Source organism: Thamnophis sirtalis, unplaced genomic scaffold (assembly GCF_051295495.1).
Source record: "Thamnophis sirtalis isolate CommonGarterSnake01/CBP01778 unplaced genomic scaffold, rThaSir2_p1.2 scaffold_10, whole genome shotgun sequence".
In the NCBI taxonomy this organism is placed as follows: Eukaryota; Metazoa; Chordata; class Lepidosauria; order Squamata; family Natricidae; genus Thamnophis; species Thamnophis sirtalis.
Genome location: NW_028261390.1, coordinates 54207632 through 54227263, shown reverse-complemented (window position 1 = coordinate 54227263; position 19632 = coordinate 54207632). Strand labels below are relative to the sequence as shown.

Sequence of the window (19632 nt, the reverse complement as noted above, 5' to 3'; positions counted from 1 at the left end):
TGAATTAAACAAGGGGGGAAATATTTTAAGAGAGTTAAAAAGAGAATTGGAGATACAGAAAGATATTTTTGAAAGGAAGATAGGGTTTGGGCAGATACTTTGAAAGCTAGGCAGTGGAAGAGGATAGAGATGGGAGAAACACCTAGATTGAATAGCCAGCTGTTGTGGCCCAGCAGGAGCTGTTGGAGCTGCCACCAGACTCCGACAGCGAGGGGCCCTAGGAGTCGGCCCTGGAGGATGTGGAAGACCCTGGACCCTGTTCCGACTCCGGGCAGGTCGCAGAGACACTGGTTGGCCACCAGGTGGTGCCTCAGCCTTGGACCAGTGGGGAGGAGACAAGGGAGAGTGATCCAGAAGCCAGCAGTGAGTTGTTCCTGGATGGACGCCGTCGAAGAGCTACTCGGCGTCAGGAACAATTACAGGAGGTAATTATGCTCAGCTGGTGGTCATTAGGCTCCTCTCCAGACTATAAAAAAGACTGCTTGTGCCATGCCCTTCTTGCAGAAGTCAACGCTTTGACTAAAGAGAAACTAACTTGGCAGGCTGGATTGCTGCCAAGGTTTGTCTGAGTTGCTGCCAAAGTTTGTCGGACTTGCTGCCAAGGTCCTTATCTGTTTGTTTGTTTGGCTTTCAGCCACCGAGATTCTGGTCTTGTTATTAAAGGACATTCCATTTAAGCTTGTCTAGGCTTTCGTTACTGGACGGTGGAGGGGGTCAGAACAGCTAGCATATAGATGCAGACAGAGAAAAAGATCCAAGAGAGGAATATGGGAGGCAAGTCAAAAAAAGAGTAGCAATTAAAGTACTGAAGCGGGCAAGAGACGGATAGAAAGGAAAGGGTTTCTTTTTTTAATTATTATTTTGATTTGCTTTCTTTCTTTCTTTCTCCTCTTTAGAATGGTCGCATGATTAGAAGTTAGGTAGAAATAAGAGAATGGGGAAACATTTGTATATACACACCTTTATATAATGAAACAAAAGTAATAAAATGGGAAAACTAGACATTGAATGATGGTATTATTAAGTATGTTTAAATAATATTGCGATTGGCATTGGAATAGTCCTCCAGAATTGGGCGGCCTATAAATTCAATAAATTCAATAAATTCAATAAATTCAATAAATTCAATAAATTCAATAAATTCAATAAATTCAATAAATTAAATAAATTAAATAAATTAAATAAATTAAATAAATTAAATAAATTAAATAAATTAAATAAATTAAATAAATTAAATAAATTAAATAAATTAAATAAATTAAATAAATTAAATAAATTAAATAAATTAAATAACACATTGAAACATTGAGCAATTAAATAATGAAAAAAACATTTTAATATAAACATGTATTACTATCAGAAATATATAGATTTGATGATTGTGAAGAATATGATTAGAATAATTTTGTATGTTTAAATATTGTGATGGTATTAGAACTGTGTATTGAAACATTGAATAATGAAATAATGAATGGTTGTATCTTAATATAAACAGATGCAAAGAGTGTGCAGTGTGGGATGTAAGTTAAAATGAACAGGATTTAAAGCATTTAAAGGTGACATGATTAAAAGTCAGAATAGAGACAGAAATAAGAGAATGGATGAATATTAATATATACATTGTTACATAATAAAAAAAAGCAATAACGAAGGAAGCTTAGAAATTGAATGGTGGTATAATTATATATTTGAAACATGGAATAATTAAATAACGATAGACTATAACTTAATATAAATGTGTATTATTATTAGAAATATATTAGTTGATTGAATGTAATAATTGTGATTAATATTATTAGTTTGACACCCAGGTGCTACACAGTTCACGCATTGATATGTACAGTATATGTAAAATAAAATAAAAAATTTGAAAAAAACTGTAAAGATTTTTCCCTAGTTTGTTTTATTTATTTATTTATTTATTTATTTATTTATTTATTTATTAGTTGCAGACCTCTGAATTGTTTGTTTCATTCATTTTTAGATGTCAAGGTAACGTACTTGACTGTCTCCTATCTGTTTGTTCCAAAATCCTCTTGGATTATAATTCACTAAAACAGTAAAACAAATAGAGAACAAAACAAACAAAAAGCAAAATAATATGCCTACCTAGAATGTTAATATAAAAGCAATTAATGAATACTAATTAATAATGATTAATTATTCATTAATCCACCAAGCTGAAAACCAGGAGACTCAGTTCTAGACCCACTTTAGAAACAAAAACAGCTGGATGATTTTGGGACAATCCCTGTCACCTTCAGGAGGAAAGCCAGGGCAAGTTGCTTTGAAAAGTCTTGCCAAAAACCCCTACAATTATTTGTCCAGGGAATCAGTAGTAGTGGTGGTGGTGGTGGTGGTAGTGGTAATGGTAGTGGTAGTAATAGTTATAGTGCTAAGCATCTCTGTCTGTCAACCCTTGCAGGTAAACCAGACAGGAAACAAGAGCAGATGAGCTAATTATGATACAACTATATTAACAAAGCTTTACAAGACTGAAAGTACAAATCTCCTACTGTCTCTTTACAGCCTGATCAATTTAGGACATCTTAAGCAACTATGGGTTCCTTCCTCCCTACTTTTGTCTGATGGTTTCCTATGTAGCATCTAATTCCTGCTTCCCACAAGGTTGTTCTCACATATTGTTACATCATCTGTATCTTCCTTCTAGTACCTCCCTCTCTGAAGATGCCTGAAAATATGCAACCACGGTTTCTTGAGGATGAAGGTTTCTACATAGGAGAACGTCCTGTTGTATCATTATCCAACCAGAACATCATGGAGAATAGGATACTCAAGCAGGAACAGGTATGGTCCCCCATGCAGGTGCTATTTGCTATAATAATTTATCTTCTTTAAATGGTTCATTTGCCGATGTTTCAAGTGAGCTTGGGGACTCTACTTTTATAGCGTTTTTAACAGTATACAATTTAAAGTGGTTGGAAATATGCATAAGAAACGAAACTGTTTGGCAGATTGAGGACAAAAGAGTTGCAACCCTTGGGTGAAGCCTAATTTAAAGTAAATGAAGCATGGTCTAGGACAGGGGTAGTTAACCTTTTTATACCTACCGCCCACTTTTGTATTTCTGTTAGTAGTAAAATTTTCTAACCACCCACCAGTTCCACAGTAATGGTGATTTATAAAGTAGGGAAGTAACTTTACTTTATAAAATTTATAAAGCAGAGTTACAGCAAACCCCTACCGCCCACCATGAAAGCTGGAACGGCCACTAGTGGGCGGTAGGGACCAGGTTGACTACCACTGATGATTCATGGTGGCTAGGTCAGTGTGGATGGGTGGGTGCAAACAGGTGAACAGCGACACAACTGATTCTAATGTCTGGGTGGTGTAGACAAGTGGGCATGGTGCCACTGATTCGGCACTGCCAGGTGACTGTGAATGAATGGGTGGGACCAGATGGGTCTGTGTGGCTGGGTTAGCACAGAACAAGTTGCACTGGCTTCCTGAATGTAGAGACAACTTGTCACCCCACCATGTAGATACACCATTCCACATTTGCAGACTTTTATCTGCATCCATGCTGGGAAGTTGCCAATCATGCCCAGGTTTGGCAAGAAGAACCTCTCCTTTGGCATACTGTGTATGTGTGCACACATGCACACACACAGATGCAGACAGATGTGACCCGTCAAAACCGCGCTCGACTAAGCCGCGCCCAATTAAACCGCGTCGCTGACGTCATCCACAGGGCGACAACAGTCAGCGCGGAGAAAGAAGGGCGCTTTAAATAGCGCTTTGAAAGCAAGCCGATTCAACTTAAGGTAAGGGTTAAGTTTAGGGTTAGGTTTAGGGTTAGCTTTAGGGTTAGGTTAAGAGTTAGGGTTAGGTTTACGGTTAGGTTAACGGTTAGGATTAGGTTTAGGGTTAGGTTAAGGGTTAGGATTAGGGTTAGGTTTAGGGTTAGGTTAAGGGTTAGGTTTAGGGTTAGGTTAAGGGTTAGGTTTAGGGGGGTTAGGTTTAGGTTTAGGGGTTAATTTTAGGTTTAGGGTTTACAGCGTGCTTCTGTCTCCGCGCTGTTGTCGCCCTGTTGATGACGTCAGCAACGCGGTTTAGTCGGGCGCGGTTTAGTCGAGCGCAGTTTTGTGGTGGAACCGCAGACAGATATACCATTCTTTGGGGACTTTTATCTCTATCTGTGCTGAGAAGCTGCCAATTGTGCTTGGGCTTGGGGAGAAGAACCTCTCGTTTGGCGTGCTGGATGCTCATGCATGCGGACACACACCCCATTCTGATTTTGGAGACTTTTATCTGTATCCACGTTGGGAAACTTCCAGTCATGCCCAGGCTTGGGGAGAAGAATCTCTTCTTTGTCATGCTGTGCACACATGCACATCACACGATTCTGAGCTTGGGAACTTCTATAAACTGTTTTCCTTCCCTACCTTGATTAACAGCATCTCCCTTTGCAAATTCCAGACCGAACTTTAAATGTCCTGTGATGGCACTCAGCTATTCCCTTCTAACCATGATCTGCATCTTACTGCCAATTTGTGATGCTAGAATGAGGCAAGTCCCCAAGCTCAAAATTGTGTGTGTGTGCGCGTGCACGCACACGCATACACGTGCATGCTTGGCTGCCTACAGTTTGGAGAGGTGAGATGTTGGGATGCTGAATTACACATTCAGTTAGCCGGCGCAATTTGTTCCACGCCAGTCCAGCCATACCCACATTGCATACAGCCGGCCATGCCCAAACAGCCATACCCAACTGGTAATGCCTGCAAGGTACACCAACCCAGCTGCACCCACCCGGCCATGCCACCTATGTATGTCCACCTGCCACTGTGAGTTGTTCCATTCCAGTGAAGCACTGCAACTGATAGGGCTGAATGCTAGGACCACTTCTGTACAGATCAGCAGAATGGAAATGTGGACACAGAGACAAATGCAAATGTCTTTCCTTTAATGGGTTTTTAAACTAGTCATTCTATCCTTCCATTGGGATAGTATTGGGGAGAGCTTGAGAGCAAGGACTTGGCCATTATGACATTGGAGGGAAAATCCTTCAGAATTTGAGCCTCTCCCATCTCAGCCTATCGCAATCCATCCTCTGCAGTCCCTTCCTTCTTTGGCTGTTTCCCAAGACGAGGTTTTCTCTTGACAGAAGAACAGATACCTAATGTGAGATGCCTGACTTCAGGAAAATTCCAAGAATTCTGGGCCATAGAAATCAGGCTTCAGTCCTGTATGTCTTGGGTTTGATTATTCTCAAGTGAGGGATTCATACATAAACTTTTCAGAATCATTGCCATTACTTCAGAATTCCAAAAACCTTTGGAACTAGAGGGACCATTGACATTTTAAGAGCATGTTCTTTGGGACCTCAAAAAATGCTGCCTAGCAGATTACAAACTGACTGTTGAGTCACTCATGAACATCAGTTTACTAGAAGGCGGTCTCTTTCTGTCATTCTCTATGTCAGCTTTGTCTTTCTTCTGGGCCAACGGATACATTTCTGACTCAAAAACTAGTATCCGACCACCTTCTATATTTAGTTTTTAAGAAGACCCATTGGAAAGTCTGACATATTCTTGGATATAGAGATGATACGGGCTTTTTTTTTAAAAAAGAAAATTCATTTTACTTACAATATTTGCATACCACTCTTCGTTTAAGAAACATCAGTGCACTTCACAAAACAATAATCAATGCAGTACAAAATAGCAACATATGTGAAAGCAATAGAGACAGTAAAACCAATGCCTGTTTAGAAACTAATCAAAATAGTAGCTGATTTACATTCCTGTTTCCCATTATATGTAAAATAATAAAGAAGATTTTTTAAAAATCAGGTAAGACTGGAACCAAGGATTAATTTCCTATTGATTGTTAGCTTTCATTTTCTGAAAAATGGTATAGTTTTAACAAGATACTTCTGGCAAAATTTAAATGTTTTTATGTCCTCTTTTTTGCAGGGGAAAAAGTGGTTTGGAGATGATGGTCAAATTTTAGCCTTGCCCAATCCAGTTAAACAATCCCTTACTAGACCTCCATCGTTTCTTACAAAGGGAGACCAAGAGACGGACCTTGTGATCTTTTATAAAAAGGTATGTTGGTTATTGCATGTTGTTAGATGCCTCAGTGCAGAATGGCTGAATACAAATCACTGCCCAATTCAGTGTTTTCAACTTTGGTAAATTTAAGATGTGTTGATTTCAACTCCCAGAATTCACCAACCAGCATCAGCTGGACCATGGTCTTCATTATATACATGAAGGGCTTCTGGCATGGGATGGACTGCACCTCATAAGAATCAGGAAGAATGTATTCAGAAAACAACTGGCTCAACTTATCAGAAGGGGTTTAAACTAAAATTGAGAGAGGAGGGTGACAAATCCTTAGGATCTTTAGGACCTAATAAAGCATAAACTTCAATACAACCAATCAAACAATGAGAAAATAAACTCAGAAAGTCAGCCATGCAGGACTCAGTGCCTATACACAAACAGTCAAAGTTTGGGGAACAAAGAGGGTGAACTTGAAGTACTAGTACATTAGGGCATATATGATATGGTTGCCATTAATGAAACTTGGTTGGATGAAACTCACAACTGGAATGTACTGATGGAAGGAAATAAACTATTCAAAAGAAACAGACCAAAAGAGGAGTAGAGTTGCAATATACAGTACGTAAGAGATCATTACCTATCTACAAAAATTCACAAACCCCAAGGATGAAATCCTCCTTGATGGCATATGGATCAATATAAAAGGGGGAAACTACAAGGCCACTCAACATAGCACAAGACATACCATATTTTTCGGAGTATAAGACATACCTTAGTTTTGGGGGAGGAAAATAGGGGGGGAAATTCTGCCTACCAGGTATTCATTTTTATTCCCATAGCACCAGAAAAACAAGCAAACTGTAAGGGCTCCTATCCTAAATTAAGAAAATGAAGACTCTTGAAACGGAGTATTTCAAAAGGAACCTTTTATTAAGAAGAATGGAAGCCATTAAAGTCAAAGCAACATCTAAATCCCTTTAGGCAATGGAAGTAGAATTAAAGCAGTAGAGACCCCTCCCATTTGTTAGAATGCAGATTCTAGCCAATACACAAGTGTGAAGATGTTTCCTTTATCAACTGCCCTGACAGCCAAATAAACATACATTCCCATGGCTATCTTCCGTTACACAGTAAAGTGCCACATCCCACATGGCCATCATAAACATTCCCCCAAAAGGTTATTGGATCTCAGGCATTTCGGCACCAGGAAACCAGTTGTAAAATATCAGTTGTCACAGGCACTGCTAATAAATTGACTCCAGAGCCTCTCTACTTCCAACTGAATGGCAGTATCACTTTTAGGGATCTGACATAATAGTATATAAAACAACACTTTTTGCCATTTTTTTTCTTTCCCCAGGCAGCTGGGGAAAATCTTAATAAGCTTAACTAGATATCTGGGCATTCAGCCAAAAGCACTTAACAGCTGTAAAAATGTAACAAAGCTGAATCAACAAACCAGCCCAGTGCTTGCCTGAAGGAAACCATTGAGAAAGCTCAGATAGCTGATAGGAAAAATCCCTACCTTGCCCTTAAAGGGATTATCCCCAAAAGAATAGAAATCACATAGTCACATGAACTATTTGCCTTGCCCTTTAGAGGATTATTTCCCAAAAATAGAAACTGGGCAAAAGAAGTACCTCTTAAGGCAGTCTTCAAATCTTTCATCCGTTGGCTTTTCCCAGCCTGAGTGAATCGGGAAATTTTTCCAACAGTATGCTGCAGTAAAAATACTTGAAGCTTTTTTTAAGCCTTAATGAGGTGTTAATGAGTGAAGTGATCTTGCTTCACTCATTAGCACCTCATTAGGGCTGGAAAAAAGCTTCCAAAAAGCTACATTCAGAGTATAATGTGCACCCTAATTTCCACCCTCTTTTAGGGGGAAAAAGGTGTGTCTTATATACGGTAAATGAACTTTTTGCTAACCAATTAACAAATGTATGTAGGAAATATGCCACAGTAGTAAGGGGATTTTAACTATCCTGACATGGACTAGGAGACAAACTGTGAATCAAATGGGAGATCAAACAGGTTCTTGACCTATTGACAAGTTTGTCATCCAAATGTTAGAGAAGGGAACTAGAGCTATATTGAACCTAATTCTTACTAACAGAGAAGAAGTGACAGAGTGGGATGAAGCAGAGGTGAATTCATTTTTTTTTACTATAAGTTCTGTGGGCGTAGCTTGGTACGGGGACGGCAAAATCTCCATTCCCACCCCACTCCAGGGGTAAGATATTGCAAAATCTCCATTCCCTCCCCACTCCTGGGGGAAGGATACTGCTAAATCTCCATTCCCACCCCACTGGGGCCAGCCAGAGGTGGTATTTGCTGGTTCTATGAACTACTCAAAATTTCCGCTACTGGTTCTCCAGAACATGTCAGAACCTGCTGAATTTCACCCCTGAGTTGAAATTGCCAGAACTTTGGGGGAGAATGACCATGTCATATTTGAATTCACTTATAATGCCAACACAAACAATAGAACATAAACCAGTGTCTTACACTTTAAGAGAGCTGATTTACACAAACTTAGAGAGCGAACCTGGGAAGGATTCTATGGTAAAAATATTAAAGAGGAAAACAACTCAAGAAACTTGGGAAACTCTGAAAAATATTATTATAAAAGCTCAATCCAGCTCAAAACCACTAAAAAAGAAAAACAAGAAATCCAAGAAGAAATCAGCATAGTTGCACAAGGAAGTCTCTGGAAAACTGAAAGACAAAAATGATAAATATAAAAAATGAAAAGAGGGGCACATAATTAATGCAGAATACCAACAAGTAGCCCAAACTTGCAAAGATGAAGTAAGGAAAGCAAAGGCTGAGAATGAAGTAACAAATGTCAAAAATAATTTTAAAAGTTTCAACATATAAAAAACAAGAAAAAGATTAAGAAAACAATCAGTCCACTAATGAGTAAAGACGGCAAGGAAGTAACAGGCAGTAGAGAGAACGCAGAGCTGCTTAATTCATTCTTTGCATCAGTCTTCATGCAAAAAGATAATAAAGCTGAACCTGCCAAAAACATACCATATTTTTGGAGTATAAGATGCACCTTTTTCCCTCAAAAAAGAGGGTGAAAATCTGGGTGGGTCTTATACACTGAATACAGCATTTCTAGCCTCCAGAAACCCCGCCCCCTTTGCAAAAATGGCCATACATAGCCTTTAGGAGGCTTCCAGAATGCTCCTGGGGACTGGGAAGGGCAAAAATGAGCGAAAAACAGACTGTTTTTTGCTCGCTTTTGCCCCCCCAGCCCCCAGGAGTACTCTATAAGTAGCCTAAAGGCTAATTCATGCTCTTTTTTGACAAATAACGGGCCCATTTTTGTGAAAAATGGGCTGTTTGGGGGAGGTCTGCATAGTACAAAAACTTTTTTAATTTGCCTCTTCAAAATTTTGGTGCATCTTATATTCTGGTGTGTCTTATACTCTGAAAAATACAGTAATCATAAAAAACATAGGACATAAATTAATATAAGCAAGAAAATGGTAAGAGAACACCTGCCAGATCTTGATGAATATAAATCACTGGGATCTGATGGATTACTTCCCAGAGTTCTGAAGGTACTGGAAGATGTGATATTGAAACCATTGAATCATATCTTTCAAAGATTCTGGCACACCAGGGAACTACCAGAGGGCTGGAAAAGAGCTGATATGGTTCCCATCTTCAAAAAAGGGAGTAATAATAGATTGAAGAAACTACAGACCAATCAGCCTGACATCAATACCTGGGATGATCCTTGTAAAGATAATCAAGTAGCCGATTTGTGAACACCTAGAAGCAAGAAAAGTTATAACCAGAATCCAACACAGGTTTGTTAAAAACAGATCATGCCAAACAAATCTTATTTTATTCTTTGATAAAGTGACTAAACATGCAGTCTTTAATGGAACTACATCTATATGGCGAGAAGTAAGCAGTGGGGTACCCCAAAGTTCCATTTTATGCCTTGTACTCTTCAACAGCTTCATAAACAATTTAGATGAGGGAATAGAAGGGAAATGCATCAAATTTACAGATGACGCACAACTGGCAGGAATAGCCAACACCCCACAAGATAGACTCAAGATCCAGATGGATCTCGATAGACTTAACCTATTTTTCCAAAGCACCAGAAGGCAAGACAAGAAACAAAGGATGGAAACTGATCAAGGAGAGAAGCAACCAAGAACTAAGGAAAAATTCTTAATAGAATAATTAACCAATGGAATGGCATGCTTTCAGAAGTTGTGGGTGCTCTATCATTGGAGACTTTGAAGAAAAGATTGAACAGCCACTTGCCTGGAATGGTATAGGATCTCCTGCTTGAAGACCTCCAAGTTCCCTTCCAACTTTGTTATTCTGTATTACTCTATAACCCCATTTACCAGATGAAACATATCAGCTTATCCAGGTTGTGACTGGCCATTTTATTAAACAGAAGCCTAACATGCACTTGATTCTGCAGTCAAGGTTGTCTTTATGGTTTCATTCAATGGTCTTCCATGAAAGGCCAAAGCTAAAGGCTTCCTTTTTAGTGGAAATGGCTACTTTAGTACTAAGATTGGACGGGGCCTAGAAACTAGTAAACACCAAGCAAAGAGCCTTACTTTGACATCTGTCTGTGACCTTGTTTCCACCTTGAGAGGCCATCACCATTTTGAACAAAGGTCATGCTCAGAGGTTCTTGATAAATTAAAATAATGAAGTACCTAGGAATACAATTAACAGCAAAATGCGTAACAATTAAAGAGGACAATTATATGAAACTGATACAACAAATTAAACTAAATTTGGAGAAATTGAAAGATCTGCAACTGTCATTAGCAGGAAGAATAGCTACTATAAAAATGAATATTTTACCAAGATTATATTCATTCCAAACAATTCTAATAAAATGAGGGGAGGATATTTTGAAGAACTAAATAAAATAATATTAAGATATATTTGGCTAGGGGAAAAAAGCAAGAATAAGTTTGAAAATGTTGCAAGACTCCAAAAAAAGAGACGGGGCTTTGGGCTGCCAGATTGGGAATTGTATTACCAGGCCTCAGTACTTACATGGGTGAAAGAATGGATCATTTTTAGGCATAAAAGACTGTTAACTTTAGAAAGACATGACCTTCAACTAGGTTGGCATGCTTTTTTATGATATGGAAAGAATAAAATACATAGTTACTTTCAAAGACATATTATGTTAGAAATGCACTATAATCAGTATGGCTTAAAATTAAAGAACAACACTACCTGAAAATACCAGTCTGGCTTTTCACAATGGAAGCATGGATACAGCCTAATGTTATTAACATGGAAAAAATTGTAAGGTATGTTGTAATCTCAATATGAGAAAGATGCCAAAATGTATGGTTTCAATACAGAGTTAATAGAATTGGACCAGATATTAACAGGAATAGATGAAAAACTGATAAAGAAAATATATTGTTAATTATTAAGTATCAAACTTAAAAGTGAGCTGGTAAAGGAGACGATTGTTTGGGCTAAAATTTTTAGATATGCAATAGAACTACACAAATGGCAGAAATTGTGGGATAGAAATGTTAAATTGACTATGTCAACTGTATATAAAGAAAATTTGTATAAAATGTTCTATAGATGGCATTTTGCACCAACAAGACTGGCAAAAATGTATAAGGATAGATCTGAATGTTGGAAATGCAACCAAATACCTGGTTCATATTACCATATGTGGTGGACATGTCCAAAAGCCAAGAAATACTGGACAAAAATACATACTTGGTTGGAAAAAATGATAAAATAACATTTACTATTAAGGACAAAGAAGAAACTGAATACTTTTTGACATGGGACTTATTTTACCAATGGTTAGACAATAAAAACAGAAGTTGGAAATGCAAGGATATAAAAAGGATAAATGTTAAAACGGAAATTTGATAAAATAGACAAACAAAATATTGTTGTTATTATATTATCAGTGTTATTGTGATGAATGTTATTGTAAAATTTTTGATTACGATTGTCTAAAAACAATGGTACCCAGACAACACACTGCAGGGGAATGGTGGATTCAGAAATGGAATTTTTATATGTTATTCAAATAAAGTAAATGAAACATGAAAAAAAGTTCTTGATAAATGTCAATTCCACATTTTATTTAACTTATCCTTAGGCATTAAGTGATATTTATTCCTGGTTTGCTAGTCTTTGGTATAATTAATCTCAGTTATATGTAAAGCGAGCCAGAGGCTTATAACTTATGCTGAAAAGAAAACTCTCCAAATTAGTTGATTATGTATGATCCAGTTGTTATATGTTTCTCTGAAATCTTATTCTATCATACCTCTGTGTGAATGTAGTTGCTTAAATTTTTATTTTAGGCTCTAAAAATGAGACTTGCCAACCAGTACATTGTTGAAAATGATGATCTACAAAGTTGCTTTCAGTTGGATATTGACATTTCAGGATTAATATTCACACATCATCCTTGCTTTAGCCGTGAACATGTTCTGGCAGCAAAACTGGCTCAGTTATTCGATCAATATCTTTCCGGGAAACAGAGAAATGTTACTAAACTCCTTACAGATAAGGTAATTTCACTAATTTTCTTCAATTTGCAAATGTGTTAATAAAACAGAAATCAGCATTTTTGTAGAATATGCAGAAGTCTGTATATTTATAGAAAAATATGCAAATATTAAAATATGTTTGTGGTTGAATACCAGAAAATCTTGTTCTGTTAGTAGATAAAAATAACAGATACTGCTAACTACTTGTGCTTGGCAAACTTTATTGAGTTATTAGCTTAGCTGTGATATTATCGACTATATGGAGAATGGTTGCAGGAATTGGGTATATCTGGTCTAATGAAAGGAAGGAAAGAAAATTACATGATAGCACTGTTCCAATATTTGAGGGGCTCCTACAAAGATGAAAGAGGTCAACTTATTTTCCAAAGCAACAAAAGGAAGATAAGAAACAATGATTGGAAATTAATCAAGGAGAGAAGCAACCTAGAACTAAGGGAAAAAAATTAATTGTGAGATCAATGAACCAATGGAATAGCTTGCCTTCAGAAGTTGTGGGTGATCCATTACTGGAGCCTTTCAAAAAGAAAATGGACAACTATTTGTCTGAAATGGTATAGGGTCTCCTGCTCAAGCAGGGATTGGACTAGAAGATTTCTGATCTTCTTTTCAATTCTATGTATGTTCTATGTTCTAAATAATATATAATAAAATAAACCAGGTGATCTCAGGATTGTAGACATGACATGTATTTGTGATAGTTGGGCTTTGTGCTCCCCTTTTATGACCTTCTGACAAGCAAAGTAAATGGGGAAGCCAGATTCACATAAGAACTGTGTTACTAACCTGTTCTGACCCCCTCCTCCATCCAGTAACGAAAGCCGAGATGAGCTTAATTAGAATGTCCTTTAATAACAAGACTAGAATCTTAGTGGCTGAAAGCCAAGCAAACAAACAGATAAGGACCTTGGCAGCAAGTCCGACATACCTTGGCAGCAATTCAGACAAACCTTGGCAGCAATCCAACCTGCCAAGTTAGTTACGTTCTCTTTAGTCAATGCATTGACTTCTGCAAGAAGGGCGTGTCACAAGCAGTCTTTTTTATAGTCTGGAGAGGAGCCTAATGACCATCAGCTGAGTGCAATTACCTCCTGTAATTGCGTAATTGCTCCTGACCCCGAATAGCTCTTCGATGGCGTGCATCCAGGAACAACTCACTGCTGGCTTCTGGATCACTCTCCCTTGTCTCTTCTCCACTGGTCCAAGGCTCAGGCACCATTTGGTGGCCAACCAGTCTCTCTGCACCCTGCTCAGAGTCGGAACCCTGTCCAAGGTCCTCCACCTTCTCCAGAGCCGACTCAGAGGGCCCCTCACTGTCGGAGTCTGGTGGCAGCTCCAACGGCTCCTGCTGGGCCACAACACTAACCTAACTGCAGTGGTTCACTTAATAACTGTGGCAAGAACGGTTGTAAAATGGAGCAAAACTACTTAACTCTCTTTTCTGCTAAGCATCAGAAATTTTGGGCTCAATTGTCATAGGTTGAGGTCCACGTGACCTTCCCAGCCAGCTTCCAACCAACAAAACCAATGAGGAAAGCCTCATTTAAGGTTGAATTCTGAAAAGATTTAAATACCAAGTTTGCTTTGTGTGAATCTTCTTCATTATCTTCTTTACTTTTAGGTATTTGATTGATGGATACATTGGTTAGAATTATAAATTTTGGACTTTAGGATTGGGAAGAATATAACTTAAAATAAAAGAAATAATAAAGGCGAGACAACAATATTGAAAAATAATAAACTATCAAAAAATTATATTTTCAATGTTCTTCCTAGGTTTATTTTGGAAAATATTTCTGGCATTTTTATAGAAAAGCAGGTCTATTGATGTTGCTAGTAATAAGGAAAAATATAGAAATATAATGGTTTCATATGGTGGTGCAAAGAAATCAAACTAATATTTATAAGCTTATTTTCTAGCTTCATGCTCTCAGAAATGCTTTACAAAATATTTTGGATACTACTGAAAGTGGAATTCCAAACTTAGTAGTCCAACAAAGCATAACTGATTATAAACTTGAAATAAGGTGAGTAGATTAATAATTGTTCTATTATTCATTCTGTAAGTTTAAAAAAGTTATCCAGCTTAAAAAGTGTTTTGGGGGGAAAAAGGAACGGAGTCATGTTCTAATAAAAGCCAATGAACTGTTGTCATTGGAATTTTGTAAGAACCTCTTTTTCCATGAGCTATTTCAAGTATTTATCTTGTAAGGTAGATATTTTGGTTTAATTGAAACTACGTAATGGCCAGCCAGCAGAAGATTTATGACTCTCTCCTAAGCCCCTCTTTGTGTAACCCTTTGCTATGATAAAACACCTTTTCTTATGTGCCATTTCTGGGAGCAACTAGAATGGTAGGAAAAAGAAAGTGTTATGGGGACAAATCAGTTGGGACAGCTTGTCAGATCTTCCAATTAGTCCAGACTAGGAAACCAGACCAATATTGCTATTATTATAAGGTTATAGTAACAGTCTTGCAAGTGTGAATATTCTTCCCCCTTTTCTCCCTTCTATGGGAGAAGTAGGAGGATGTAGGACAACTCATTGCAACCAAATCAATATGAATGGATGAGCATGGCAGGGTGGGCATGGATGAGTGGGTGTGATTAGGTCAGCATGGATGGATGGGCATGGGGAGGCGGGTGCATTGGGTGGGCGTTGCTTCCTGGGAACAGCCAAGTCGATGCAGAACAAGTCGCCTTGGCTAACTGGATGTGGTGAAAACTCAGCACTCCACCAGTTCCTCGCCTCCTTAAACTGCTGGGAACCACACATGGAGGCAGGAACCATTTTGTCCCACACCAGTGCCACAACCTCAGAGGAAGAAAAATCCGTGAAGCCTTTTGAAGCCTGCCCAGAAGCCCAGCAGTGGTCAATCCACTGCCCCCAAGAACAACTTCCCCATCATCTGGTGCCTCCTCCCCCTCCTCCTCCCCCCCCCTCCCCCTCCTCCTCCTGGACTGTAGGCTATGAAGATCTGGATGGGGAGGAACCAGCTCCACCTGAACCCTAACAAAAGGGAGGTTTTTTTTGGCCCACCTGGATCTTGAGAGCTGTCATGTTTCATATTTTTCTCCAGACAGACAAATCCTCACCATTTCCAGATCTTTCTGTCTATACAGAACTCTGTGGGAGTGAAGAACTGAGTTTTCTCCACCATCCCCCTGCAACTTTCAAATAAACAGAAGATTGGACTGGCAGGGCAGGTGGGTGAGGGAGCTACTTGGTCTCAACCCAACAGCCATTCTGAAAAGCAGAAGTGAGACAGGTTGGGGGAAGTGAGTGGTGCAGTGGGCAGGGAGACCATCACAAGCTGGATGTCCCAGTGGGTGCAAGTTGGCAGCCCTCAGTCTGTTGGGAGCCAGGGAGTCAGGAGGGAGAAAAGGGGCAGGACGGGGAAAAGATTCCTGTCACATGCCAATGACAAAGTTGGTGGACAGGGAGACCTGGCCGATTGGAAATATTCTTTTACTCTATTTTCCCTTATCCTTCATATCTTACCTGCTTCCAAACCTTATTTTCTTTTTAGTTTTCCTCCCATATTTGCCCCTTAAGTCTTTTACTTCCTCTATTTGACTATGCAATCTAACTTTTTCTCCCATCTCTACCCTTTCCCACTGTCTAATTCCAGAACTATCCATTCCACCTCCTTATCTCTTTTCCCCAGATCTCTTCCAGTTTCCCATTCCCTTTTTAAATCTTTTACATTATTTTCCTTCTTTTTTAGTTCCTTAATCACTATTCATTTTGCCAACATTTCCTCCTTGTTATCTTCTTCTTGCTGATTTATCTTCACTTCCCCCACTGTTTCTTCTGGTAGCTCCATTCTTTCTTCCTTGTTCTGATCATTGTCCTTTATTCTTTGTATTAAATTTGTGCCCCATCCACCTGGTCATGCCTACCTATCTGCACTGACTCATCTGTGCCGACCTGGCCAATGTGAGTCGTCCCATTCCAGAACTAGGAAGTGTTTTGCTTGAGACATTTTTTCAATTGTTGTTCTGGCCCAGACTCAGATTTTTTAAAAAAAATCAGAATATGGCTTTGACTACGACTGTTCCTTTTGTTCTTCAAGGTTATTCCTCCTGCCCAATATAATATAAGCACTAAAGTTCCCAGGCCACATCTTGCTTGGTCCTAAAGATTTTGCCAGTTTTCAGGGAAGCCATGGACAAAATAAGATAGAGACTGTAGTGAGAATAGGGAGTGTCAGTTTTGCTTCAGTGGTAGTTTCTGCTTGAGTTAGATGGCACTATGCTTCTGCAGAGATAAAATCATGACTGCACCTATATAGCTTCCTGCCACTATCCCAGGGACCTTATTACGTTCCCAGAAAAGTAAGGTGCATCTTCTTGGCAACCTGGTTATTAATTGATTTGGGATTCGATAATCTGACCTGCTACACTATAGCTGTGATTATAGGCTATTTCAATATTGCTAATGTTATTTGATGTATATTAATGTACCGTATATATTCCCTGCAATGAAATATCTGTATTCATGAGCAGGAAAACAAGAAGACTTCGCGATAATGAGCAAGAAAAAGATCGAGCATTGCTGAAAGCCATGATTAAAGTCTGGAAAGAAATAAAATCCATGCGTGATTTTCAGAAGTTTATTAACACACCCCTGAAGCTCTTCATGAGAAAGTAAGGTGTTACATTATTTAATATATTAAATTTGGGGCTTTTCTGCATACATTGCTTCTGACTTAAATCTAAGGCTTGGATCTCATTGAGATGATAAACAGGTAGTCCTTGACTTACAACAGTTTACTTAAGGATGGTTAGAAATTACTAGAGCACTGAAAAAAGTGACATGACCATTTTCACACATATGACTGTTGCAGCATCCCTTGGTCATTAGGATGCTTGACAACTGACTTACATTTATGATGTTTGCAGTGTCCCAGGGTCATGTGATCATCTTTTATGACCTTTTTCTGTTTGTTTTTTTAAATATAATTTTTATTTTTAAATCTATATCAGTATCAATACATGAACAGTGTGGTCTCTGGGTATAATTCATTTTGTTCCAAATAACAATAATAGCATTAATATTTGTTACATGAATTAAACTTGTAACATCCTATTATATATATATATATATATATATATATATATATATATATATATATATATATATATATATATATATATATATATATATATATATATATATATATATATATATATATATATATATTTGTTTTATAATAATTATTCAGTATGTCAGTGTTCCATTTTAATGCCAATAGTATATTATTTAAGCATACATAGTTATTCTGACCCCCCCATATCCTACACCAAAGCACGCCGAGACAAAGATACTTCCATGATTTATTGATACACAGACAGGCCCTTGGAAGCAATCCAGCACAGTCCAGGCCTTGGCAGCAATCCAGCACAGACTAACCGTGGCAGCAATCCAGCCTGCCAAGCTAGCCACGTATTAGTCAATATGTTGACTCCTGCAAAAGGGTGTGTGCACAATCATTCCTTTTATAGTCTTGAGAGGAGCCTAATTACCACTGGCTGAGTGCAATTACCTCCTGTAACTGCGTAACTGTTCCTTACGCCTATTAGCTCTCCGGTGTCGTGCATCCAGGAACAACTCCCTTAGCTCCTCCCCAATGCTCCAATGCATGACATCACGATCACAGTCCCTTGTCTCCTCCCCACTGGTTCAAGGCTCAGGCATCTCCTGGTGGCCAATCAGCCTCTCTGCGCCCTGCTCGGAGTCAGAACCCTGTCCAGGGTCCTCCACATCCTCCAGAGCCGACTCATAGGGCCCCTCGCTGTCGGAGTCTGGTGGCAGCTCCAACGGCTCCTGCTGGGCCACAACACATATTAATATCATCCTCTGACTGCTAATCTTTCCATCCAATTATTACTCATATTCTATCATGTAAAAATTATGTTAAATATGTTAACCCTTATTTCTTATTTCTGCCTCTATTCCAAATTCTAGTCAGGTCATCATTACTTAACCTAGTGTTTATATTAAGACATAGTCCTTCATTATTGGTTGTTCAATATTTCAATACGCCATTCTAATGACAATTATTATTTGGATATACATAATAATACTATCTTTCAACCTCCAATCTTTCATGATCAATGTTGATCATGTGAAAAATGCAACACATATTAGAATGTAATATACCAACATTGTTTTTTATTTATGGCTTCAATTTTATTACTATTTAAAGGGAAGATGTTGACCTGAAGTTGGATGAGAAGGCCTATGAGGCAGAAATTCAGGCTGAAATAGCTGAATTACTAGAAGAAAATAGTGAACAGTATGAAAAGAAAATGGACGAATATAAAACTGAACTTCGGGCATGGAAAACATGGAAGAAAGCACAGGTTTGAGTCAGCATCTTTGTGGGTGGGAAGTGTTTTTTGTTCACATATGTTGGCTAATGTGGGAAAGAGATTAGGCATGGGCTTAGTTGTCTAGCACAGTGTTTCTCAACTCTGGTAACTTTAAAACACGTGTACTTCAACAGCCTTCTAGACGGATCATTCTAGGAGTTGAAGTCCACACAACTTAATGACACCATAGTCGGGAAAGGCTGGTCAAGTGACATAGATTAGAATGAATTATTTTTTGCATTCTGTCCTTTCAGACTGTCACAATGTTAACGTAGGCAAGAGTCAAATCTACTTACAATCCTTTCCATATGAAACGAATCAACACAGCAGGGTAATTTCTATGATCATTTACCATGATTGTCAAATGCTAGTGGCAGTTTGTTTCAATACTAGATTCAACCCCCCCCCCTCACACAAGCTCAGTCTGTCTATCAGCCCAGTCTTTCTTTTTTTTTATTGTTTAAAAGTTTTTATTTTCCATTTTTTCATTTTCATACACTCACATATATACTGTGCATAGCCGGCGCCGTACAACATTAAACAATAATCGCAGCAATTCCTCTTGTCAACAATACCCCCCCAAAATACAAACCCAATATACCTCTTCCCCTCTCCATCTTTCTTCCACCCCCCTCCAACTTTCTATCTTCCCTCCATCATCCCCCTCTACCC

At 38.4% G+C, this 19632-nt stretch overlaps 1 protein-coding gene across 3 annotated transcripts in view; it reads left to right on the top strand.

Moving 5' to 3' along the window:
• The window catches only part of CC2D2A (coiled-coil and C2 domain containing 2A), a 93182-nt gene that overhangs the window by 20491 nt on the left and 53059 nt on the right, over positions 1-19632 (top strand). For all 3 annotated transcript variants that reach the window (XM_087724630.1, XM_087724631.1, XM_087724629.1), the window contains 6 exons: positions 2672-2808; positions 5940-6071; positions 12377-12586; positions 14504-14610; positions 17092-17232; positions 18795-18951. In XM_087724630.1, coding sequence (XP_087580756.1) covers positions 2672-2808; positions 5940-6071; positions 12377-12586; positions 14504-14610; positions 17092-17232; positions 18795-18951 — 884 coding nt within the window. The remainder of the gene's footprint in view (positions 1-2671; positions 2809-5939; positions 6072-12376; positions 12587-14503; positions 14611-17091; positions 17233-18794; positions 18952-19632) is intronic.